General features: G+C 36.2%; 1 protein-coding gene across 8 annotated transcripts in view; it reads left to right on the top strand.

The window, feature by feature from the left end:
- Positions 1-26,991, top strand: part of L3mbtl3 (L3MBTL histone methyl-lysine binding protein 3) — a 114,007-nt gene that overhangs the window by 54,128 nt on the left and 32,888 nt on the right. For all 8 annotated transcript variants that reach the window (XM_020184328.2, XM_020184327.2, XM_020184326.2 and 5 more), the window contains 5 exons: positions 5,560-5,636; positions 10,585-10,670; positions 12,797-12,907; positions 21,874-21,988; positions 23,377-23,479. In XM_020184328.2, coding sequence (XP_020039917.1) covers positions 5,560-5,636; positions 10,585-10,670; positions 12,797-12,907; positions 21,874-21,988; positions 23,377-23,479 — 492 coding nt within the window. The remainder of the gene's footprint in view (positions 1-5,559; positions 5,637-10,584; positions 10,671-12,796; positions 12,908-21,873; positions 21,989-23,376; positions 23,480-26,991) is intronic.

Raw genomic sequence — 26,991 nt, 5'->3', positions numbered from 1 at the left:
TTAGTCCATGAAGGAAGAAAGGCATTGGTACATAGGTGTTAGGATAGTGTTCCTGGCCAAGGGAAGCACTGGCTTGTGTTTTGATCCAGGGGTAGCATGAGTATGTGGAACTCTTCTGGGCTTTAGTTGCCCTATTTCTAGAAGGGACTAATAGTAATGATCCCAGCCTGTCATGTGTTGTGAGTATTAAAATAAAAGTTTGAGCAGTAGAAACTTGAAGAGATGGTTCTAAGAGTCATCAAGTAGAGAAGTTTGGTGCAGAAGGAAGAGAAGAGGACTGTTTCTTGAAGCAGAATGTACTTCCCAGGAGGGTTTCTTGCAGGTAGAGTGTTTTGAGCTTGGTTTTTAAGCAGGAGGAAGGTCTCAGATCACTGCAAAGGGCGGGGAGGAGTGGAAATATCTGAGATTGGATTATTGATGGCACCAATAATCTTGCATCTTTTTCAGCTTGGAGAAAAGGAAGAAATAGAAAGTTTGGCCCCAGGGTAGTGAGATGTCATACCTTCATCTTTTTCAAGTGGCTACGTTAGAGATTATAAACTTGAAGCAAATTAAACAGTTACTGTGGACTTGATCTTGAGTTAGGGATGGCAAGGAGAACCAGGTGGCTCAGCTTGATGAGGTTTGAGATTTGAGGTTAGTAGTAAAGCAGAGAGTAATTGAAGCCCTAAAGAGTTCATATAATGGGAGTTGTGAGAATCCTGTACAGAGTCATGCTGTGGGGTGAGGGAGTGGAAGAGGCCAAATATCCTGTATTTCTTCATGAACCTCAACCATTATTGCTTGAAGTGAAGAGACTGACATTTTCCTTATGTAAGCTCAGTGCAGTGTTCTTACTTGACTCTGCCTAGATCTGTGGGGCCCTGCATGTGTGCGTTAGTTTTGTTTAGCTTTTGGCTGTGATTGACAAAACTGGGATCTCTTCAACCCCGAGTGCTTGGTGCAAACACTTAACCTCTTAGTATTTCCATAAAATGATCTTCATGTCTGCTCACTTTATAATGTATATCATAACCATGGTTTTTCATGAATTGTTTACTTGGTTTATGACCCTTTCAAAATCTACCAGTCTTGGTCTGATTGAATCTTTGCAGGCTTCATGAAGAACAATTTGCACTTGCACTGCGTTGCAAAAGAAAATAATCCCTGCACTTTCTGTCTTTATGGCAGCCAGATTCACTTGGAGAATATATCAATAGGAAAAGGAAAAACAGAAGAATAATTTGCAATGGACTTTTGTGATATACACAAACACATGAAATATGAAAATAGGTACAGCGATCAGTGGTTTGCTAAATTTTCACCATTTGTTGTTCATAGTTATATTTCTTTTTGGTTACATTTCTGCCTTTGAACACTAGATGGGACTAGGGGATGACTTGTTTTACAGTGGCAACAGAATGGAGTTCCTAGCCTTCCAACTTGTGAATGAAGTGTTTACTACAGGGTATAAATAAACTAGATAAAAAGGGCTGTTTTTTCTTTGTTGGGATGGCTTCCTTGTTTATTTTAAATGGCAACTTTGATAAATGTTTAGATATTACTGAAACCTTATGTAAGATTCAGGTACTACAGGAATGAGTGTCTGTAGTATCCCAGAGTGTTTTCCTTAATTGCAATTTATAGAGAAATCCAATGAAATCAAAAAGAGTAATAGTTAATGTTCTTGTGTTCAAATAATTACCATGAGTCTGGCAGATGATTATAAAAACTACCCTATAGTTTTATTAATTGAGAGGGAAAAATTAAACAAGTATCATGATTTTTTTGAGCATTTTTTATTCTTTGTTTTGGTCATTTTTTTTTTTTTTTTTTTTGAGACAGGGTCTTGCTCTGCAGCTCAGGCTGACCTGGAACTTACTATGTAACCCAGACTGTCCTCAAACTCTTGATCCTCCTGCCTCAGCTTATTGAATGCTGGGAATATGGGCATGCACCATCGTGCCTAGCTATTTTTTCATTCTTAATGAAACCATATCTGAACCTTCCCTAAGAGAAAGACAATGCATTAATGAATAATAAATCATGACCAAAATGATTACTTAAGAAAAGATTCTGGTAGCTAAAAATAGACCACCATCATCCTGTCTATCCAAGTTAGAATGATACATTTTACAAATTGTGTAATAAAACATCTTATGAAAATTTAAATTGCAAGAAATGTAGTGATTGTCATATGAACTTGGCATTTCCCTAGCTGTGCCTGTTTTCTTTTCATATTCCCCAAACAATGACATACATCTCTGTAACTGAATATGTAGTTTGGAGGAGGGAGGGCATGGGATAACGAGTAAATACAGGAGGAATTTCCTACTGAAGTAAAAACCAACATTAAATAGTGATCACATCAACTTACTAGTGTTACTATACTGGGGTATGCTCTTGGAAAGTTTGATTGGGAAGGTGGTGACAATATGCTAATCTCATTCACTTAGGACATGCATTAGAAAGTTCGTTTTTCAGTACTCATTAGACTTTCATTCACTAGAAATGCCAACCACATTTATTGCCCTACCTTTCTACTTTTCATCACATCTGGATGAGTCCGTTGAGCAAGTGCTCAACAGAGGCAAGCTAAAGTAGGGAAAGTTCAGGACTCATAGAAAAAAAAAGTACATCTTGGATTATCCATGCTTTGACTCAGGAACCTCCCTCACCTGGCCAGGAACCACCCATGCTCTCCCCACTCATTGATTATTGAATGAGAATCACCTGGTTCTCCCCCTCCCATAGGTTTTCGAAGCACCTGAAGAGCAGAAACATGCTCTCTTGGCTTCTGGCTTCCACCTGGGCCCCACCATGCTTTCCTTTGTATTTCCCTTCCCTAACTTTTAATAAACTCCCTTTATACCCACATGTGCTGCCATGGATTCTTTCTGGTGGGATACAAAGAATTTGGAAGTCTTCTGATCAGAGACTGTACCAGTACCGTTAACGCTACCACTTGAGTCATGCCCTTTGCCCTTTTATTTTGTGCTTTTGTTTCTGAGACAGGGTCTTGCTGACTTTGCCTGGACTGGCCTCAAACTCATGATCCTACTACCCCTGCCTCCCAAGTAGCTGGTATTATAGGCATGAGCTACCATGCCTGGCTTCTATGCACTCTTAAAACAACTCTGGTCAGGTTTTTGCCCTTTTGCACCCCAGCTCCACCCTTACAGCTCTTGTCAGGGATACTGATCACATTTACATTTGACAAAGCCAGTGATAACTTCTTGTTTCTTCCCTTTGATCTGTCAGCAGCCTTTAACTCAGTTGATTTCATTCTTACTCTTTCCTTTCTCTTATTTGTAGTCATCCTACTTGGACTTTGTCTTCTGCTCTACTCAGCTGTATTGATTCAGCTCTGCCCATGGTATTAAATGCCATCCCAAATGCCGACAACTCCCAAATTTGTATTTTGGGCCTTCATTTTGCACTCAGTGTTCAGACTTTTATGCTTATTACCTACTTAAAATCTTTTCCTGTTTGTCAAACATGTCAGTAACAGGTATCTTCATTTACCACTTGGTGTGCTAGAGCCTGTGCTTGCAGTCTTCCTCTTCCTTCCCAGAAAATGGCAACCACATTCTTGCTGCCCATGCTGGAGCCTTGTGATGTCTTGACTTCTTCTGTTCACTCATACCCTATGTTAAGAGTGTCAGTAAATCCTTTTGGATCTACCTTTAGAATACATATCTAAACCATGATCACTTATTATTGTTACTACCACCCCTATGGTCCAGGCCACCAGGATCAATTCGCAGTATACTTCTAAATAAATATCTCTCCATTTGCTCCCAATATGGCTTACTGTCTCCTAGCAGTCAGAATAATTACTTTAAAACATAATTCAGATGAAGCTACTTCTCTGCCTAAAACCCTCCACAGTATTGTTCTGCTTCATGCCAAGTAAAATCTCAGACGTTATTCTGGCCTAAAGGTCTTTCCTTCCTTTATGATATCATGTCCTCTTGTCTTTGGCTTTCCCAATCTGTTTCTTCCATTCCTGACACAGTTTTGCAAGGTTCCCCTTCACACCTTTTGTACTTGCTGTATCCTCTGCCTAAAATTGTTTTCCTTCATATATTTGAGTAGCTCAGTTCTTTCTTTAGATCTTTCACTTCTTTATACAAATGGTGCTTTATTTGACAAACTGTCTTTTTTTTTTTTTTGATGTTATTGGGGTTTGAACTTAGGGCTTCATGCTTGTAGGCAGGTACTCTACCACTTAAGCCATGCCTCCAGCTCAAGATGCTGTCTCTTTTTTAAAAGACAGGATCACCTTATGCAGGCTGGACTGGCCTGGAACTCAGTCCTTCTGCCTCAACCTCCAGAGTGCCTCCATACTTGGTGAAAGGCTGTCTTGAGTAGGCTATAGAAAGGAGCACATTTGCACTCATATGATCTGCTCCTTTGCTTCATTTCTTTTGTCTGCATATCATCTTATCACCAAAGTACATGTATAATTAGCCCTTGGTATCCGTCAGTTCCCCATTAGCAGATATAACCAAGCATGGATCAGAAACATAGTTAGGTCTATAATGGTTGCATCCATACTGAACATGTACAGACTTTCAAAACACTTATCCCCATTAACAGTGTGGTATAGCAACTATACAGTGTTGACATTATGCTAGATACTATAAGTAATCTAGAGATGGTTTATTATACACGGAAGGGTGTCCATAGAGGTTTATGCAAATGATACTCCTTTTATATAAGGGAGCATCCTCTAATTTTGGTATCTACAGGGATTCTGGACCCAGTCCCCTGAAGATACAGACGGACAGTTGCATTCTATTTTTTTCCTCTCCCTGCTGTGCAGGAAGTGCCATGAAAGCAGGAACTTTGTATCTGCTTTATTTGCTGCAGTTTCCCAGGGTCTGTCCCAGTGCCTGGTATATCATTGTCACTCAGTATTTGAATGAGTTAGTGTTGTAAAGAAGAACATATAGAACAAGTATGGTTAAGAACAAGGAATCAGAGCACTCACTAGATTTGCATTTTGCTAGAAAGGCTCTGGTAAAACATATGCTTGGCTGTAATAAAGGTGACAGAGAGAAGGAGGGGTAAGGAAAAGAAGCACCTTGTTTTAATACCTGGTCTCTGCCATTCTGATGAGTGATAGAAATAGTGGGTTGATTTTTGAGAGTGACTGAGCTTCCTGCTTTTGCACATGTGCCCTTAGAGATGCTGAAGTAATTTTAGCTTGCCTGTGTATGCAGTCCAACTTTATTTTTCCACATGATGTTTATGAATGGAAATTCTGAATTTTAATGTTGCTATACTATACTCTTGGTATAGTTAAAGTTTCAGAATATAACAAAATTTGCAAGAGAAAGAAAATTGCATGGTGTCAAATCTGTGCGACATTCATCTAATGAAAATTTACTGTTGGTGTATGTATTGGAAGAGTTGAGAGATTCTTTGGTTTACCAACTTTTTTCAAATTAGATTGTAATAAACAAAACTCTGTAATGTGTTCATGACCTGTAATTAATCTTTTTTTTAAAACTTTTACTAGTATTTGTGAGTTTAACTGTTAATTACAGACTTCTTAACTTATCTGACCTACAGGTGTGAAGCATCTAGTCCACATATTCATCCAGTTGGTTGGTGTAAAGAACATAGACGAACCCTTGTTACTCCACCAGGTTTGTGTTTATTGTGTGTCAAATATTATTCATGTACTTCCAAGAGTCAGCAAATGTTTTCTGTAAAGAATCAGATAGTAAATTCTTTAAATTTTGTGTATCACCACTGCTCAACTCAATTGTGCAAAAGCAGCCGTAGGTAACGTGAACAAACGAATGTGGTTGTGTAACACTTTATTTACAAAAGTTTGCAGCTGGCTGCAGATGGTAGTTTACTGACTCCTGATGTATCTTCAAGTGTGTTGAGCATTGCCTTTCTTTATATCAGAGCCTCAAATTTTGTCTTCTTTGGAAAAGCAAATTCTGTCTTAAAAGACTTTATATTTTTCAACTTGAGATTCATTTCTAGATTACTTGTATTAGGATAGAATTAAAGATAATGTCGAATCACATGCATGCATCGTTAAGCGTGGACAAGTACATAAAATGGATATGGGGTCATGGCATTGTGAATGAGGTGTGGACTGTGTATGTCAGGCTCACTTCTGACAGAAAGAAGCAAGATGCTCACATTCAAGTGAGAACTTGAGGCTTTACATTTTTTACTTAGAGTTCATGCATTCATTTTTGTTGTGATTCCTGGTTCCAAAACAGGTTTTTTAGCTTATGCTAGTGATATCACTCTGTTCTCTGAAGTTTTCCTTTGCTTCTGCTCTGCCTATGGCCATAGAGCATTCTCAACTTACTCGCTTCTTCCTTCACAGGGAACCGTGTAACTGCTGATAAATGGTGTCCTTGTTGTATGTCATTTTGACTTTATTTTGGTGTGCTAAAGAACAGATTCTGCATTGTCATCATAATCAAGACTGTGTTTTTGAGTCTGTTACTGTTGAAGGTGTTGTGTGTGTTATGGTCCCCAGTGTTAGAAAAGGCAGAGTCATCAGTTCACACAAAGCCTTACTCCTCAGGAGGTGGTTGTTCAGTGGCCACATTTTTGAGTAAAGCAGGCCTACATCACAGGGAAAGGGTGAGTCCTTGACTTCCCAGTAGCTGTTTTGTGGATGGAGCACACAGCATGTAAGAGCAAAGGCTCAGCTTGTAGCTTTAGATGCTAGTTTCATTCCATTCAACAGCTAGTTTCATTTTAAGGTTTGTCACCAATTCCTCACTCTGATCATTTACTCACTTGGGGGCAAGTACTCCAAAGTTTCCTAGCACATTAAAGGGAGGAAAGGAAAGCCTGTGACCTGACTAATGTGAAGACCTGTTTTGAACATGAAAGAGACATATGCCACAGAATGTTAAAAACAAGTTATTAATGGTTCAATGGCCCAAATGTGGTGCAACTGGGAGAGTTCTGTGTTCAGTGCCCACTCCCCACCCATGTCCTGTGACTTACAAAATATAAGAGGCTGGTAATTGCATAGTGATTCTTTGTCACTGTCACCATCCTAAACTATTGTGATGGTTCTTGGATTTCCCTGTTTGATAGCAATCCTTTTTCCCACACTATTGTTTTTGGTGGTAATCAAAGGCCTGGTAAGTGAATAACAGGTTCCTAGTGATGTCCCTGGAAAGGGACGTTGTAAGTCATTATTACTGACTTCTACTGAGGTTAAAAGAAGTGACCTGTCTCCTTTTGTAGACTTTTGTAATTTAGTAAAAATACTGCTTTTTGGCAAGTTTAAAAAAATACAAATTGCATGTGAAAAGTTGCCAAATATATAACAATGTGATTTTTTTTTTTGGCTGTACTGGGGTTTGAACTCAGGGCCTCACACTTGCTGGGCAGGCACTATACCTTGTGATGGGTATTTTTATTTTTTATGTATTTTACCACAATTTAGAAATGTAAAAATAACAATAACATCAAAAATTATCTCGCCAAATTATGAGATTCATTTACTGTGGATGTTTTACTGTTAGTTGTTGCTCCTTAAAAAAAAAAAAAAAAAGCAACCCATGTTCCTTTTTCTCTAAGTACACCTTCCTGGCTCATCTTACCTCCCATTTAAAAATATGAACCTAACACCTGGTTTCCTTGGACAGCTGTTTGTTCTTCACCACCTTTGCAATGTTGTGGACTCTTCATCCAAACATATTCATGTTTTCTCTAAACATGCCTGTCTTTATTCTTTTTCTGAAATTAAAATCTTCACCTTTTATTTTTCTTTTGAAGTTTCCAAAATATACATTAATACATGCTTGATTTTTAGTTGAGAGTGAAAATAGAAATAACACAGTTGTCTCTTCAGTTTGTCACTAGCTTTTCCTCCTGTATGTATACACACTTGCATACATATACGTCATTTTCACTTAGTGGAGAGTTCTGATTAAAATTGCTTAAATTTTGCAAGATATGTCCCTTAAAAATGTTGCATATTCAAACATTTTTTTGAGACAACTTCAAATGTAGAAAAGTTTGAAGAACAGTACAAACCCTTACTTGACTTTAGGGATTCATTCAGGTTTGTCAGTCGTCCCAAACATGTTATTGATAGCAAAGGGATCAGGCACTGAACTCGACTACAGACCCCTCTACTCTTTCTCAAATTGGCCATTTTCAACTTTTATGATCTTGTTATGTTTGAGAATTTCAGATTAGCCATTTTGTAAACTGTTACTTACTTTGAGTATGATCAGAACCAGGGTATGTATTTTTAGCAGGAAGATCCCTGAAACAGTGCTGTGTTCTCAATTGCATCTCCTCAGGTGGTACATTTCAGTCTGTCTTTTTAACATTAGTAGATCAAGGTATTTGCCAAGTTTCCTCACTAATGCAGTTACTTTCTTCTCTGTAAATAATAGGTGTTTTCCAGAGAAATACTTTGAGATTATGTGAGCTATCCCATAGCTCATCTCAGTGTCATTCACTAGTTTAGCGTCCGTTGATGTTACTAGTTCAAACTAGTTTAAACTAATTAAAATAGTTAGTTTGCACCAATTGTTGTTCTAATGGTTGATAAATAATTTCCTTATTCCATCACTGTTTGTCTGTAATTAAATGATATTTTCTACAAAGAATAGATTTCTGATTTTCCCATTTATTCATTCAGTTATTTTATTTCAGTGTGGACCTACAGAGCACTGTTTTGATCAGTGAGTAACATTTATTTTCATGTCAGGTTTTGTAAAAATTTTAGCAAGCAGGAGCTTCTTTAAGCTGATTGCTGTGTCCTTTTGACTTCTTTTTCTCATCTTTAGAGAACTTCCTGCTCTCTGACAGAGCTAGGCTTGCCATTTGCTCATCTTGATACAACCCTATGATCAGCCACTTCTCTGTGGATCCATGGTTCCTTTTAGTAGAGAATGATACTTAGAGACTAAGATGTGATTACTGAGTGATCAGTAGGAACATTTCTTTTTTTTATTTTTTCAGTTTCTTTTTTTTTTTTTTATTATTCATATGTGCATACAAGGCTTGGTTCATTTCTTCCCCCTGCCCCCACCCCCTCCCTTACCACCCACTCCACCCCCTCCCTCTACCCCACCAAAACCCAGCAGAAACTATTTTGCCCTTATCTCTAATTTTGTTGTAGAGAGAGTATAAGCAATAATAGGAAGGAACAAGGGTTTTTGCTGGTTGAGATAAGGATAGCTATACAGGGCATTGACTCACATTGATTTCCTGTGCGTGGGTGTTACCTTCTAGGTTAATTCTTTTTGATCTAACCTTTTCTCTAGTACCTGTTCCCCTTTTCCTATTGGCCTCAGTTGCTTTAAGGTATCTGCTTTAGTTTCTCTGCGTTAAGGGCAACAAATGCTAGCTAGTTTTTTAGGTGTCTTACCTATCCTCACCCCTTCCTTGTGTGCTCTCGCTTTTATCATGTGCTCATAGTCCAATCCCCTTGTTGTGTTTGCCCTTGATCTAATGTCCACATATGAGGGAGAACATATGATTTTTGGTCTTTTGGGCCAGGCTAACCTCACTCAGAATGATGTTCTCCAATTCCATCCATTTACCAGCGAATGATAACATTTCGTTCTTCTTCATGACTGCATAAAATTCCATTGTGTATAGATACCACATTTTCTTAATCCATTCGTCAGTGCTGGGGCATCTTGGCTGTTTCCATAACTTGGCTATTGTGAATAGTGCCGCAGTAAACATGGATGTGCAGGTGCCTCTGGAGTAACAGTCTTTTGGGTATATCCCCAAGAGTGGTATTGCTGGATCAAATGATAGATCGATGTCTAGCTTTTTAAGTAGCCTCCAAATTTCCACATTTCTTGCTATTGGGGCATTGCTGCTTCCAGGCCTCTCAGTGGAAATAGGAAATGTGTATGTGTGACACACACAAACATATGCACACAAAAATGTTATACATACATATATATAAATACAAGAAATTATATTTATTTCTCTTATCTGTATCTGTGCATTAAAACCATGAATTTGTACCATTAGCTCTGATTCAGATCCAGTACCATTGGCTTCATTCTAGTTTCCCTCTGACCATATTTACACCTCTCTCTTCATTCAGGGAGCAACATGACTTCCATTATTTCTAATATATTTGCATATTTTCTGAGTCCCCTTTTATATAGCAAATTTCCTACCCTGCCCCGGACCACCATTAATGCCTGCTCATGCCTACCTAATGGATTTTGGACTCTAGAGGAAGCAGAAGGCTGTGGGAAAGAAGAAATGATAGTTATTTTCACACATTCTATTAATGTTATTCATGGTTTGGATCTGTTTCTTTGTTCAGCCTAACAATATGAGGAGATACTTGGAATATTTTACTTATTAGTATGTATAAGTCTCTGTATTCTTTTTAACAAATACTTTTTATTTCATTAAAAATAATAAATCATGATCAAGATGAGAACAAAAGCATTATTACAAGTAGTTGTGAATGTGTGGCCAGTTTCAAGCTGTTATGTAGAATGTTAGTTCCTAGATTGTAATGGTAACAGTGTTTCATAATTTTTGTAAGACAGTTTGCTATTCTGAGTATCATTTTCATAGGATCTCATAGGGCTTTTATTTTTCTTTGTTTCTTAGGTTATTCAACTGTGAAACATTTTTCTTGGGATAAATACTTAGAAGAAACCAATTCTTTACCTGCTCCTGCAAGAGCTTTCAAAGTGGTGAGTTAATGCATTTTATACTATTTGACTAATTTGTGTTGATGATATAATTTATTCATTGAGTTTTAAGAACAGAAAAAAGATGGTACTGTAAATCTGAATAAGAATGAGAAGGAAAAAGAGGCCGAATAAGATTTTTTAAACTGGTATTTTTGTTATTGGCAAATAAAATACTTTCATTTTAGACTTTAAAGACTTCTTGGAAAAAATGCTTCTTGAGAATCTGTGGGATAAGTTGTCAAAATTCTAGAGCAAATTTCTGTTTTTCCAGCTAGATAATCTGAAAGAACAAAATCAGAGAGAAAACTGTTTTCAAACAAAAATTTGTAATTCTTTTATATTTGTTTATGGCAAGCTGAGATGCTGTTTTTGATTTTACTGTTATAAATCAGTTTAATTCCTAAAATGTAATCTGCTTTTAGTATAGTATCTCTCTAAACGCAGGGTCATTGTGTCTTGCATATAACTTAGAAAGATTCAAAGTAAACCTCATTTCTGTGCAAATGAAGAATAAGGAATTAAATGTATTTTTTATTTTTTCATCTCAAATTACAATAAAATTCTGTGACAGTGATTCTCTTCATGTAATGTGATTTTGTTCTTCAAATTCTTGATGTTGTATTTTTGAGCCCAAAATTACTAATTCTATCATTAAAACCCAAGCAGTTTACAAATAGAAGTATATAACTTAAAGTATATAATTTTATATTTATCATTTTATGATTTATATTTTAAAGAAAACAGGTATATTAGATATTTTTTAAAGCTGGACGTGGTATAATATCTGTAATTCCAGTATTGTGGAGGCTGAGGCAGGAGGATCATGAGTTCACTGCCAGCCTGTGCTGCATAGCGAGATCCTGTCTCAAAAATAAAATTAAGCCAGGCACCGGTGGCTAATGCCTAAAATCCTAGCTACTCAGGAGGATCTCGGTTAGAAGCCATCCCATGCAAATAGTTCATGAGGCCCTATCTTGAAAAAACTCATCACCAAAAAAGACTACTGGAGCAGATCAAAGTGTTGATCCTGAGTTCAAGCCCCAGTACTGCAAAAAAAAAAAAAAAAAAAAAAATTGAAAAAAATAAAAATAATAGTAATTATAAAAACATGACATATTCGACTTATGATAAACAATACTTTCTTCAAATGATACTTTCATGTTCAAATTGCTAGAGCTTTTAATAATAGAATCAATTAGTAGGAGGTTCAAATATACATTCAAAGAACATCAGGAATTTTTAAGAGCAAAAGCATATTACATGAAGAGAAACTCTTCATGAAGAATTTCTATGATAGTAAACCGAGGACTTAAGAGAAGAATATTTATTAATTTTTTTTATCTGCTTTGAGTCTAATGCTGTGCAGAGCTCCACTGAACCTTGCTTTTAGCTGGATAAATTTGTAGTAGGATCAGCCTACATGTCTAGTGTCACCAGAGGAAAAACTAAGATTTCTCTAGTTGTACCTTTTAGGTGTTTGCATTGTTTTCTATCCTTTACATAACACTGACACTTAATTTTTAGATCCACACTTTTATTGCACCCATTTTCCAGAAGAGGGACTGGAAGCTTAGAAAATATAAGTAATTTGCCTAACACCATACCAAGCAATCACCTTGCCTTCTGCTGCCTGTAACTTACTCAGAGGTTGACTTATTTCTGCAGAGTATTGTGATGTCTTGTCCTATGAGAGCTGTTCACCTTGTTTGTTTTGGTGCTCATTTTCTTTTTCTAAGTTTTCTTCTGCTTTTTTGCCTTCATTGCCAATGCTAATCTTGGTGTCTTGTCTCAGCCACTTTAATGTTCTTCATAAAAATGAATTTCATGCTTATTGATTTTTGCTACAATACCTTTAACCAATAAGAAAAAGTTCATCCCTGTGGCTAATCAAATAACTGCAGTGTCTTTATGTCAGCTTTTTTATTAGTTCCCTTAAGTATGTGTTGAGATTTTTTTTTGTGTGTGTGATAGGAAGGTACATGGCATCCAGAGCCAGTCTGGTAACTTGAGAGTTTGAAATGCTGGTTGCCCTAAATAGCTCATCTGTTTCTTACTGTTCTTTGTAACATACAGACCACCTGTTCTTCCTCTAAATGTCACTGTATAACATATTTCTGTTATGGCAGAAACCTCCTCATGGATTCCAGAAAAAAATGAAACTTGAGGTTGTAGATAAGAGAAACCCTGTGTTTATTAGAGTAGCAACTGTGGCAGACACGGATGATCACCGGATAAAGGTGAGTGTTGTCTATTGTCTGTTGTGGCTTGGCTTTGGCTTTTGTTACAAGATGTCCCTTGGAAACGTCAGTAGAATTTAACTTGACCCCTGTGATTAAATACTCAAATATACAAAGTGCCTATAACTCAGCATTCATCCACATTTTTCCTTAAATCTTTCTAAGATGTTTTCTCTTTAATCATGAGTGAAAACTTAATGCTCTGAGTATGTATTTGGAGATACAATACATTAAGGTAAGAGCTATTTGGAGTGAAATGTAATACTTCATTCTTCGATAGCATGCTCTTTTTTAAAAAAATTAAGAATTTTTCAGAAGAGTTTCCTGTGTTTGTGTGTGTGTGTGTGTGTGTGTGTGTGTGTGTGTGTGTGTGTGTGTTTCTGGGGTTATAACTCCAGGCTTTGTGCTTGTTAGCCAGACACTCTGCTTCTTGAGCCACACCTCCAGCCCTGTCTTTTACTATAGTACAAGTAAAGATAGTTTTATAAATAAAAGTAGATCTTTATTAGAATTGGATTAATGAAATTCAAATACCTCTCGTAAAGTAAGCAAGCATGTAGGAAGATGGTTTCAGTTGGTCATGTCCAAGTGTGATACACACAAGTGTAGGGAAAGAGGAGTCCCCAGGTTTCATCGGTTTCTGGCTTCAGTACTCACTTCCCTCACAATCTAGAACAACACTTGTCCTATTGACTTCCTAGGATTGTTTAAAATTTCCATTAGGAATAATAATAGTTATAATAACAGCAAGGCATTGCTGTTCTTGGCATTTTGAAAGGTTAGCAATGTTCTCACATCACCTGACATTTGTAATAATTGCAGTGTGGTATATGTTTGTTTTCATTGCTGTTTTGTTGATGAGGCAGAGACTCAGAAAGATTAAATGAACTACTCTTCATTTCTGGCAGTGGCAGAGCCAAGTCTTAGCTGTAGGACTCTTAGTGTATGCTCCTTTAAAAACAAATTCTCAGCTATCTCTAATGGATGGTGTATAAAGAATAAACTTTACAATCACTCGAAAAACTGTTCAAATGTGGTGGTGCACACCTGTAATCCTGGTACATGGAAGGTGAGTCAGGGGGATCAGGAAGTCGAGGCCCCAGCTACATATCAAGACCCAGCCTCAAAAAAAATGATCAAATTATGTGATATTTGGAACTGGAGGTGTGGCTTAAGTGGTAGAGCACCTGCTTTGCAAGCATGAAGCCTTGAGTTTAAATCCCACCAATAAATAAATATGTATAATGTAACACAATTCAAGAACTACCAATTCCCATAAATTTGAAAGCCTCTGTACAGTGTTTGAGGGCTTTGGGGTTGTACAGATGTGGGATCAAATTCTGGTTTCTTCAGTTAGCAGCTCAGTAACTTTGGAGGAGTGAGAAACTTGACTTTACAATGTGATATTTGGACAATTTTATTAAAAAATTCCGGGTCTATCTTAACCATTTTTAAGTGCATTTTCTTACTTAGTATACTTGGCTATAATCTAAATCATAAAGCAATCCAAGAATTTTAGAGCTGGAAGTAGTTTCTAAAATAATATAAATTCACAATAAAAGGAATACAGGATTAAGCACAAAACTGTTTTTTTGTCAGATTGCTCAGAATTTAAGAAAAGTAACTATTTTCAGTTTGGTTGCATGGAAAGTTCATGTGCACATAACAGCTGGGAGGAATACAAAGCATCTCAGCCATTCTGAAGAGCCCTCGGCCATCAGAATCTTAGATGTTTATCCTTTGGAATCTCAGTCCTAGTTACTTATGTTAGGGGAATACCAAAAGGAATATGCAAGGACAAAAACTCAGGGGAAAATACAGCAGTGCTGGTTGTGGTAGTTAACATTGGAAAACAAGCATAGTAGCCCATGGGCAAAATAAATTACTGTATATCCATGTAATGTTAAAATTAAATATTTCAGAAGAATATTTAATACTGACAGGTGAAACATTCAGGTTTAGTGTTATGTACAATATTTACTGTTTTTCAAAAGAACAGATGTGTAAGTAATTCTTTAACGAAACATACCTGTGTAATAAGAGTGTTGACACTATAAATCATTAGGTTTTTCTTGTTAACTGTTTGGTTTTAGGAATATACATTACTTTATGATAAAAAATTTTAGAATAACTCTGATTTGACATATAAGAAGTTTTTGTCCCACAGAGGCCAAATACTCTAAAATAAGCAGTTTAGTTATTAAGGGGAAATCTTCAGACTACAACCTAGCTTGTTGCTATAGCTGAATTGTCTTTCTAAAACAACATCCTGGTCAGTCCTGGATACCCATAGAGGAGCTGGCTGTGGCCTGTGTGGTGGTCACATTACTGTAATTACTGGAATGTGTCATGGCTGAAGGTAACCTCAGCAGTTGAATATCTTGATGTTCTTGATCTACAGTAAGCAGGGACAATGACTTGGGTTCAGATTCATCAGAGGCCTTTGAAAATATAAAACCCCCAACAACAGGAGTTTTTCTAATAATATGGGAGATGATAGAGCAAGGAGGCTGATTTCTCCTTTTTTAGGAAGGAAGAAGAGGAAAATAAACTACGGAATTAGTATAACTTTGTATTTTAAGTTTATCAGGGATAAAAATCAACTTTTTTTTTTTTGGTGGTACTTGGGTTTGAGCTTGCCAAACAGATGTTCTGCCTACCTCATGAGCCACTCAGCCAGCCATAAAATCAACCCTTAAGTTAATTAAACCCAACTTTTTTTGTGTATGTGTGGTACTGGGGTTTGAACTCAAGGCCTCACTTGGTAGGCAAGATCTCTCCCACTTGAACCATAATTGTCTTACTAAATAATAAATAAATCTTACATAAATCTCCCACCTAGCTGAGATGACAGGTATGTACCACCACAACCACTGTTTTGATTGACATGGGAGTTCTCTAGCTTTTGTCCTCATTGGCCTCGAACTGCTGTCCTTTTGATCTCTATATCCCAAGTTGCTGGGATTATAGGAGGACCCACTGCCACCAGCCTAAAACCTAATTTTTAAGTTACACAATATGTATAATATTTAGCACCTTGATCAATTACAATAAAAAATTTAAAATTTTTAATATATTTTATTAGATGTTGTTGAAGAAAAATGACCAGAATGTTTTTGCTCTCATCTTTATGTTTCTGGTGACCATTAGAACATAACAGTTGATACTGTCCTTGCTTCATCCATCCTCAGTCCGCAGGCTGACACCCCAGGGAAGAACCGTCAGTTCTTTTAGTTGTTGCTTAGGACTGCAGCTTCTGTTTTCTGAAATATTACTTAGTAGTTCCTGATTCATCAGTTTTAAATATGGCTTATTTTTTTTCCTTTAATGGTAGTTAAGGATTTAGATCTTACCATTCTTATTTTTCCTTTCAGAAAAATGTTGATTTGGTTTTGTTTTCACTTTTCCCTCTTCCATGTCCTTATTATTATGAGTAAGTAAATCTTGTTCACTGGCTTTTTCTCCTGTAATTTCTTCATAGTTTTTTTGTTTTAATTATCTTCCTATTAGATTTTTACAAATGGTTTTGGTAGATCTGATGTGTTTGAGGCAAACACTCAAGTGTATTTTTCAACAATCTGTCTCTGTCTCTCTTGAACTCTTTTTCTCACAGCTCAGCAGGCACTTGTTCTGGTCTGAGAGACTGGACTCAGCCTGGGACAGAGCTTTCATCCTGAGACTCCTCTGCTGACAGACTAGGTTGTATTTCATTTTCCTCAAAAACACAAGTATAATCACGCACTTTGTGTGACTGGTGTACATCTTGCTGAAACATGTTGTTTTTGTATCTTCCTAGCATATTTTTTCACTCCGTGCATGTCTAAAAATGTCAGTACACTGGCTTTACATTTGTTTCCCACTGTGAATAGGTGAGGTGTTCCAGGTAGAACACCATTTCTCTGTAGACAGTACTGCCTTCTCACACCTGGCATTGCTTTTGCACATCTGTGGCCATTCTCATTCCATCTCTTGGGCCACATGCCTTTTGTCTCCAGAAGCTCTTAGGACAGCTCTCTATCCTTGCTGTTCTGCTGTTTTATGGTGTCTTGTTCTGAGGCTCTTTTCATCTATCATGCTGAGTGTCTTTTCCCTATGTTCTCTGAATATTGCTTTGGTGACTTCCTCTTCTCTTTGTTTTCTTCCTGGAAGTCCTGCTACTCTGGTATTGACTATTGGACTGACCCTCTTTTTTTGTTTCTTGTGCATCCCTGATTTTTTAAAAAATTATTTGCTTAGAGATACCTACTTATTTTCCTAAACCTCATATTGCATTTTTCATTACATCTATGACTTTTGTGTGTGTGTGTGTGTGTGGTGGAGGGGGCTATTTGTTTTTTTGTTTTGTTTTATTTTTTGATCCTCCTGCCTCAGTTTCTTGAGTGCCAGGATTACAAGTGTACACCACCATACTCAGCAATACCTATGTTTGTTTTTTGGTTTTTAATTTTTGAGAATTTTTTTCTTACTTTCTAGTCCTTTTAAAATTAGTATTTTTTATTTTCTGAGTCAGTATGGCTCATCTCACATGGTAGGTGATCCTTGGTTGTCTGTTCATGGTAAAAAAAAAAAAAAGGTACCAAACATGAGTCATTTTGATGGGTACATTTACAGTTGTCCCCCCCGTATCTGGGGGGTTATATGCCAAGATTCCAATGGATACCTAGAACAGCATATAGTATGGAGCTCTATACAAGCTCTGTTTTTTTCCTATACACGCATAACCTGTGATAATATAATTTATAAATTAGGTATATTAAGAAAATAACAAAAATAATAAAGTTGAACAATTTTAATGGTATATTATAATAAAAGCTATGAATATAATTTCTTCCTTTTTATCAAAACATGGAAATTTCCACTTAATGTTTTCAGACCACAGTTGACTTCAGGTAACTGAAGGCAAAAACATGGATGAGGGAGGAATACTGTATTGACTCGTGGGTTTTACTACTACGTAGAAAAACAAAGAGGTAGCCTTCTCACAGGGAGATCTCCATTTGTCAGCATTGGGGTCTTTTTTCTCCAGAGCCTTTCAGTTTCTGCCAGTCTGCTCTCTAGGGAAGGCTGAATGAATCTGGAGGCCTCCATGTGAGACTTTCCATTCAGCATGTCACCATGTCCCTTTGTCCTGGAGTTCAGAGCCCAGTGATTATGTCTTGAATTCAAACCTCTGCCTTTTGTAGGGTTGCTGAAGAGGGCCTTACCTAGGTGGGTGGGATGGAGGAATGGACCTGCCTGGTGGTCTAACTTCTCTGTATTCAGACTTTGAACCAACCCTGCTACTTTTGAGAGTAGGGGCCTCCTCATCCACATGCAGCTCCACATTGAGTCCTTAAGTCCTGCAGGTGAGTGGATTTGCTTCGGGTTCTTATTCCTCTCTGTAGGCACCTGAACATCTGGCCACCAATTCTCCTAAGTAGGTCAATACCCCTTCGCCTGCCCTTGCTTCTCCAGAACGTCATTGTCGTTTCCCAACTATTACTTTCCTGTTCTGTTTGTCCTATGTGTTGGTAACTTTTCAAATATAATGCTAATACAAGAAGACAGCAGAGTAAGTGATAAATGTGTTCTAAAATGTGCTTTACTGAGTTGTCTTTCACATGAGGAAAATAACCAGCCATATCCTTTTTATGAAGAAATAGTTTCCTTTCTAAAAATATTAACTGCCTCAATCTTAAAATTGTCAGTAACACATATGACATTTTTATAAAGGGTCCAAATTATACTTCCAATTGAAAAATGTATCTTGTTCCTAAACTATAATTTTAAACCATCAAGTTGTTCTGCACTTTGATCTGTAATACTGTCTATTTTCTTTAGAAATTCAACTGAGTTCAGCATTGTTGCTGAGGTTTTATATGATCATATTTATAATGGGACAGTATCATAAATGATTTTGTATTTCCTTGCCCTTTTGTGTTTATAAAATCTTAAAATATTTCATATTAAATGTTTATGCATCTTTTCCCCTCCTTTGTTAGGTACTTGGGTTCATTTCAAAATATTACCCAGCAGAAGCAAAACTGTTGCTTAACATTACTAGAGTATGGGGTTTTGTTAAAAACTCCTAATATAATATGGACAGAAGTTATAAAAGAGTCTCAAAAGATAAAATGAAACTATATACACTTTAATAAAATTGTTATTTGAGCTTCCAGAGTAAGAATATTGATTAGGATTAATAATTTTTTTGTGTGTGTCTACATAATTTGATGCTGTATTTTTAAGTGCATTTGGTACTGCAAATTTTATTATCTGCTTATTAGCCCAGTTTGTAGACAGTAGTGTTTGAGTTATATTAATCCTCCAGAGGTTAGTTATTCTTACCTTGTCAGACTAAGATGTAAGTCTAGGTGAAAGCTAGGAAAGGATATAGTGTGTTATCACCATACAGTAGCTTTTAAAAAAAACAAACTTTTTTTTTTTTTTTTGCCTTGCTGGGGATCAAACATTGGGCCTTGCACATGCTGGGTCTGTGCTCTAGCACTAAAGTGTCCCCCAGCTACACAAACATTTTTTATAGTTACACCTGGGGAAAATTGAAAAGGAACCCTTAAAGTCTATGATGATAACAAGATTTCTGGATATTATAATGTTCTAGTTAGTACTAGAGGATCTTAATCCCAAGTGCACACCAGAGCTACTCAGAAGATGACAGATGGGCAGAATGTACCTATGGCTTGAGAACCTCCTGGGTGGGGCTCAGCCTTTTATTTTTCTCTTTCTTTGTTTTTTTTCCCAATATTTACAGATAATTGTGGTGTGTATGTAGGATGGAGAACCATTGTCTTGTGAAGATTAAAGTTTGCTTACTGCAGACAGCTCAGTTTTACTACATTTAGATGTTTATCGATAATAAAGGGAGCATCAGTCATGTGAACATTGAGTCCAGCGTAAAAGAAGAGGAATGGGATAGATAGCGAGATCAGAAAACACTGGAGTTCATATTTGTAATAAACGGAAATGATCACTTACTCCAATGAGCTGAAAATTAGAATGCTTAAAACTTTCATATTATAAATAAATAAATACTTTCATGTTATAAAACATGATTAAGCATTGGTAGCATCAATGTCGTAAATTTGTATTTTCAGCAAATTATCATGAATGTCATCAATGTTATTTGAAGATTTTTTTGATCATTGGAAAGGAAAGGATCTTTTTTTTCTCTAAGTGATGTTTCATATTCAATGTGTGTGAATGATGAATGATTTTGTTTCTGATTCTTGAATTCTTGGCTTGGTTACACATCCTAACTGTGAGTCAGCTGGGCAATTAATCTTTCTCTCTTCTCTTCTTTAAGATAACATCCATGATTTCTTCCAGGTTGGAATTCTTTGGGGCTTTGATTCTAGAAATAGTGATTTCTAAGCTAGAGAAAGTGAATTCGTTGCAAAGGATGTTATTTTGAGCCATATATTTGCACTTATAATATTTGTATTTATCTTCTTTATTCTATGCAGCATAATTTAATGTTTCCTGAAAGTGGACAGTTTTATTACTTCTAGTTGTTTTCTACTATAAAATGAGTTATTGGGATGATCAGTTCATGGCTAATGTATTTTAAATGTTGATTATTATTGTCAAATAGCTCTCCAGAAATATCTCACCAATTAACACTCCTACTAACCATCTATACTCATTTATTCTCATACTTGCCAGCTCTAAACATCATCAAAATATCTTGGCAGGCTGATAGGAGGAGTTGCATTTTGTGATAGGTTTTTAGTTACAGGTGAAATTGATTATTTCTCTATGTTCGCCAACCATCAATATTTATTTTCTTTGTTTATTTTTAGCCAGGTTCTTAATATATATGTAGCCCAGGCTGGCCCCAAACTCAGCCTCACAAGTGCTGAACTTAGAGACGTGCCCCACCACACCTGCCTCAAATTTATTTCCTTGATAATGAGCCATTTATGTTTATTTGCTGACTTTCTGTAGGGTTTTTATATTTTTTTATATTGATATATGATGTTTAGTAAGTTAAGGAATAAAATGCCTTGTCACCTATGCAACAAATGTATTTTTTGGGTTTCTTGTGGGTCTTCTCTGAAGTTTTAAGTTTTTATATAACCAAATTGGTCGGTCTTGTCCATTATGGGTTTGGGTTTGAGTTTGGTCTCTTGCCATAATTACAAATAAGCTTATCACTCATTCTTCTGGAATGTTTATTGTTCAGCTTCTAATGTTTGAATTTTTTATCCATTTGATATCTATTGTCTTGTAAAGACTGAGAGATTCATAGACTTTCAAAAAGAAATCTAATTGGCAAACTTGATTCAAAAGTAAAATGTATAAGGCATTTTTAGTATCTTCCTTTCATTTTAAAAGGTTAAAAATTATGCAGTATCTAAAAGATAGGTAACTGATACCTAGTAACACTGACGGAAAGACCAACTGTCCGTTCATATGATCATCAGTAAAAGATGTTAGCACTGACCACTTTGTGACTTATCTTTGAGAGATATTAGAGTTATTTGTAAGAGGGATATTTTGGATGTGTTTGTTCTTAGGCATTGAATTTTTTTTTTTTTTCGGAGTTTTACTTTGCTTGAAAGGTCTTTCTCTCTGCTCTTCCCTCCCATCTGCTTTTCTTCCCTTCCCTGAGTTTTTAGTTACTCAGCAGAATTTATTGGGTATTTGGGTGTTGATCATATGGCGATGTTCTAACACAGTTCCTATACTCAAATTGCTCTTGGTACTGAAAAATATTCATAACATATCTGAAAAACTGTTGACCCAAGAGTACTTTGGCAAGGCTTTTATTGATGGTTAGGTAATTTGTTGAAGGTATTCAGAATTGCCTTTTACCTCATACTGTGAGTGAGGTGTTTTAAATAATTGAAATGATTTATTGGATATTAAACCTCTGTGTTAAGTTAGAAGAGAATGCAAATGATTGTGTTGTGGACATAATTTTTACATAGGAATTTTGTGACTGTTCATGTCCCTCTGTTATCCAGGTTCACTTCGATGGCTGGAATGGTTGTTATGACTACTGGATAGATGCAGATTCTCCTGATATTCACCCTGTAGGCTGGTGTTCCAAAACTGGACATCCTCTTCAGCCTCCTTTGAGTAAGAGACACAAGAATAACTTGATAAAATGTTTTCATTTTCTTATGTAGGTAGCATGCTTAATTTTTCTTATCCCCTACCTCTTCTTTCTCTTTACTGTGTGTTTCTTCTCTGTGTAATCCTTTTCATTATATTTTTAAATGCCATAGTCATAAAAATATTTAAAAAAACTTATCACTTGAAAAAGTAAAGTATATATAGACATTCTTTTACCTTTATTTAGAGGTAAATGATGCCTTTAAAAATTAGTACTGAATTTTGGAAGGTAATTTCTCTACCAAAATTTAATGTATCAATTTCAGTATCTTAGTGACATTATATTGTAGCTTTACAACCTGTTACTACTAGGATAAACTGTAAAAGAGAGCTTCCTTTATATTATGCCTGCACATGAACCTACAACTATCTCAATAGAAACTTCAATTAAATTTAATTTTTAAAAAGATACACTGAGAACTTATACTGTGATCTCAATTTTAGAGAATATATATCCTGTAGAAAAAAAGTATAGGAAATACAGTAACATATCATCTGGTTTAAAAAAAAAAAATAGTGTTCTTTCCCTGTGTAATGACTTCATTTCCAGATGCTATACATACACTGTGTAAGAGTGCAACAATATGTATTCATAGTATTCATTGCAGCAAATATAAAACAAAAAAACTTGAAAACAAATATTGATTAAATAAATTATGGTGCACCATAGTGTAGTTACTATGCAGCAATCAGAAAGAATATTAATATTGCCACAGAAGATATTATAAAACAAGTCAAGAACCAAAGGAGAATACTTGAAAAAGTACATCTATATTGTACCTTTTATGTGGCAAAATGTTTTTTAAAATCCTGAACTTAACACATGTGTCTAACAAATATAGGTATGTACCTGAATGCTCAGTGCTGCATCCAGGAGCATACACCACCTACCTGAGCAGGATGAGGAAGGGTCTAAAATGTAGGGAACAGCCTGCTTGTGATTTGTAACCATTACTCCATATTCCATTGTGTAGTTTATGTTTTCACATTGTGTGAATATTCTTAGGACAATTTGTTACTTTCTTGATGAAAAAATTCTTTAAATCTGTCTTATTTATTCAGGTTTAGGTATGTCTGTAATTTGTGACATTTTGAAAGAGGGTTAGACCAAAGTTTACCATTTCACTATTGAAGAAGGAAATTGTGGAAACAAAGTCATAGAGAAAAACCTTTAAAAGTAGAGACATTTAAGATACTTTTAATTTTTATAGGACCACCTTATTTTTCTGTTTATATGTATTGATTCAAAATTTGGATTTTTAGGGATTTTTTTCTCATAGTCTGATCCCAGACATTTAACTCTTACTGCCCTCTGCTTAACTCTCCCCCCCGCCCCCTTTTATTTGTCATAGGTGCCATAGAATTAATGGAATCTGCAGATCAAGGTGGATGCCCAAATCTAGGGTGTAAAGGGATTGGCCATTTTAAGAGAGCAAGGCACCTGGGTCCTCAAAGGTATGTGCTTGCTACCATTCACATGAGGATTGTGTACAGGGTCACGTATCGGGTACTTGTTCCCCATATCTCTATAAGATGATTTCCTTGTACATAAACAGATGTGAACTAATTTTATATTCAGATCCATAAGAAATGTGGTTACCATGGAGACCATGTGAAAATAAAGTATATATCTAAAGTTAAATCTTCCTGAGAGAAAATGCGTTAATGGCTTAAAATAGATTTACTCTAGCTATTTAGCTTTTCTTGGCAACCTGACTAGTTTTACAGATACATAGCTTCTGAAATAGTTATTTTGGGTTGACCATCAGTGATTAACGATTAATGAAGAAGGAAGGCTCTATTGAAATTACTTGTGATTAGATGACTTCATAGTTTGAATAATGAAGGAGTAGATTATTGAAGTTAGCAGTGATGATCACAAAAAAAGGCACAAGTATAGTCAAATACAAGAATATGAATGGTAAGGAAAATGATTTTTCAATATTTTTCTCTTATTCTTAATTTAAAAATGAAACAAATCTGTATATTTAAATTTGATGTACTACTTAGGTGATTTGGGGATCTTTGTAGACATTTAAAAAATAATACTTAAATGCCAACAAATTCTGTGATTTAATTGGGATTCTTAAGGGACAAGATGATACCATTCAGCTATGTGTTAAAGTAATAATATGTTAATATGTGTTGTAAACACATTAATTAGATTGCCCTCTAAGAAAAGTGATTTCTTGTTTATCTAGTTTTATAGGTTGTGAATCTAGATCTTTTAAAATTCTGAAATTTCAATACCTGTTCTCCAAGAGTTAATAGGAATTGCAAAATTGGTGTAATTATTTTCCTCTGTATGTAGTTTCATCCTTCTTTCATCGCTGCAACCTCAGACCTGCTTATCTTCCTTTTGCAACATTCCTCCCTAGTTTTTTAAGAGGTTCAGTATGTTCCAGAATAAAAAATCCAAGTATAGACAGTATGGTGATTCCATTTGCAAATATCCATTTAAAAATCCTTTTTGTTGCTTCTATGGCTGCCAAAGAAAAGTTATAGAATTAATTTAAACAGTTAAAATGCTATATCTTAGAAGTTATTAAATTTTGCCTAGTAAAGACAGCTGTGGTTTACTTCTCAAATGCTGGGAAAATCTAAATGCAAGAACTATGTCATTAGCGTGCCTAATTTCCATGGTATATTCAGAAACTCTTTGGTTCAGTAAATATTTCTGAGAAGCAACTTTTTCAGTAAGAACAACTAACACTTACTGAGCATTTTTTTTATGCTATGTTAAGAATTGCTCTAATTGCTATACAAGAATTAGATAGGTTTCAGAACAACCCTAGGATACAGAACTGTAGTCCTGGAGAGATTTAGCAACTTGTCTTACCTAATACCTGGTGGGGGGGGGGTGCTGGTTTCTGTTTTGTCTTGTTTTTTTAAGTGTATATTAATTGTACAAAGGAGTTTCATTGTGATATTTCCATATGTACATACAGTATACTTTGATCAAATTCACTCCCTCTTTCCCCCCTTTAAACAACTTTTAACAGGTTACATTATTCTGTTTTCATACATGTGTATGAAGTACTTCCATCATTTGCACCCCCTACTTCACCATCTCCTTTCACCCTCCTGGTTCCTCCCCCAAAACTGTACCCCCTCCCCCATTTTGCACTCATGCTATAAGGTGTAGCTCCTACATATAAGAGAGAACATGTGATATTCTCCACAAATGAGAGAGAAAATGGGATATTTGTCTTTCTCAATGTGGCTAATTTCACTTAGCATGGTAATCTCTTATTCCATTCGTTTTCCTATAAATGATACAATTTCATTCCTCTTTCTGACTGAGTAATAATCCATTCTTTCTGTGTGTGTGTACACACATACATACACACACCACGTTATGGGTGAGATTCATGGACTTGTTCATGGAGAAATGTGGTAATCTCTCCTAATGTAATCAGAGCCATGCCAGAGAAGTACTCCTTTCCCTGGAGGATAAGCAGAAGTACTTCTTATGGCTGAAATGACAAGCATTGATGAAGAAGCCATATTCATTTCTTTGTCCCATACAGGGCATAGCTAGCAGATTCTGTGCCATGGGCAGAGGACTGTAGTTTACAGAACTGCTGGCAGGTTCCAGCTTCTGCCCAAATGCTGTGAGTGCTGTCTGTGTTTGTCCGTCCCAGTCATTGAACCAGGTTTTCTTAGACTCCCTGGCTAGACTGTCCTATTTTCAACCCTCAGCTCTCTCTTTCAGGCAGGACATTAATCCTTAGCAGGAACATCCAGTTTTCCATTGCATTAGTAGACTTGTGGAATAGCTTATTGCATCATGGATATTCTCTGAAAGGTTCATTTCACTGGCACTTATTTCTGTCCTTGCTAAGAATGCTGTGTTTAGGAAAACATAATGAAAAAAATCTCTTTGGATTAATTTACTGAGAAACTGAATAAATCAAAACATGCATTCTTTGCTTAGATAACAAGGAAAGTTACTCTTTTAGCTAGAAGAGTTAGCTTTATTATCACATAAGCAAAAGACTGTTTTGACTGGCATTTGTTATAACTGTCTCTGAAGATTACAAATTGAATTTGATCTAAGAAGTGTGAGAAACCATGCATGCATCTTCATCATGAAGTTTGAGAACCTGACCTTTTTACGTTGGAATATAAATGATCACTGAGGGAGTTGGATATGGATATGGTATTCTCATCTCAGGGATATTCAATAACCAGAGTGCTTAGTCATGACTAGCAAGAGAGGATTAATACGGGTTGCAATGTGGTGTTTCCCTTTGTCAGTTCATTCATTTGGCCTACTGAGAGGTAAAAGAATGGTAGAGGAGTTAAAAGAGAATTAAAGTTATATAGTAGATATGCTATATATCTAGTGCCTTCAGAAGTATATCTGTTCTATATAAAATTTGATCTTGGAAAAATTAGACAAGATAATGTGACAGAGTATTTCTGACAACCTCCAAAGGGTATTTATGAAATCTGTAGAATGTTTTACAAATTAGTAACTCTGAATGCATACTTGCAAACTGTAAGCCTCATGTTAAATCAACATGAATCCATCGAACACATACTGGTACAGGGCTTGCTTTGTTACCCTGCTGAGTTAGGTATACAGAGGAGAGGGTCCCTACTTCTAAGGAGGCTGCTTAGAAATGTGTAAATGTGGCACCACTGGCTTTTTCTGAGGGAAATGGTATCTTCACAAATGAGGCATGTTATGGAGCTCTTAGTGCTGTGGTTTATTTTTCCTGATGCTCTTTTGTACAAGAGGGGGGTCACATGTCACTCTTCTCCTTTTCAAGTAATATGCAGGGTGCACTGATGACTTCCTGTGTTCCAGTGCTAGTCTAAGCCCTCATTTGTGACCTCATTTCATCCTTGAAGCAGTCTAAAAATTAGGCACTGTTTGCAGATGAGGAGAGGTTTGAGGGCTGAGTCAGTGCCCGGGATCATATACTGGCAGGAGTAGCATGCAACACAGCCCTGAATGG

Source organism: Castor canadensis, chromosome 1 (assembly GCF_047511655.1).
Source record: "Castor canadensis chromosome 1, mCasCan1.hap1v2, whole genome shotgun sequence".
NCBI classification, from domain to species: Eukaryota; Metazoa; Chordata; class Mammalia; order Rodentia; family Castoridae; genus Castor; species Castor canadensis.
Note: the sequence above shows the minus strand (reverse complement) of the source record. Positions and strands in the feature narration are given on the sequence as shown.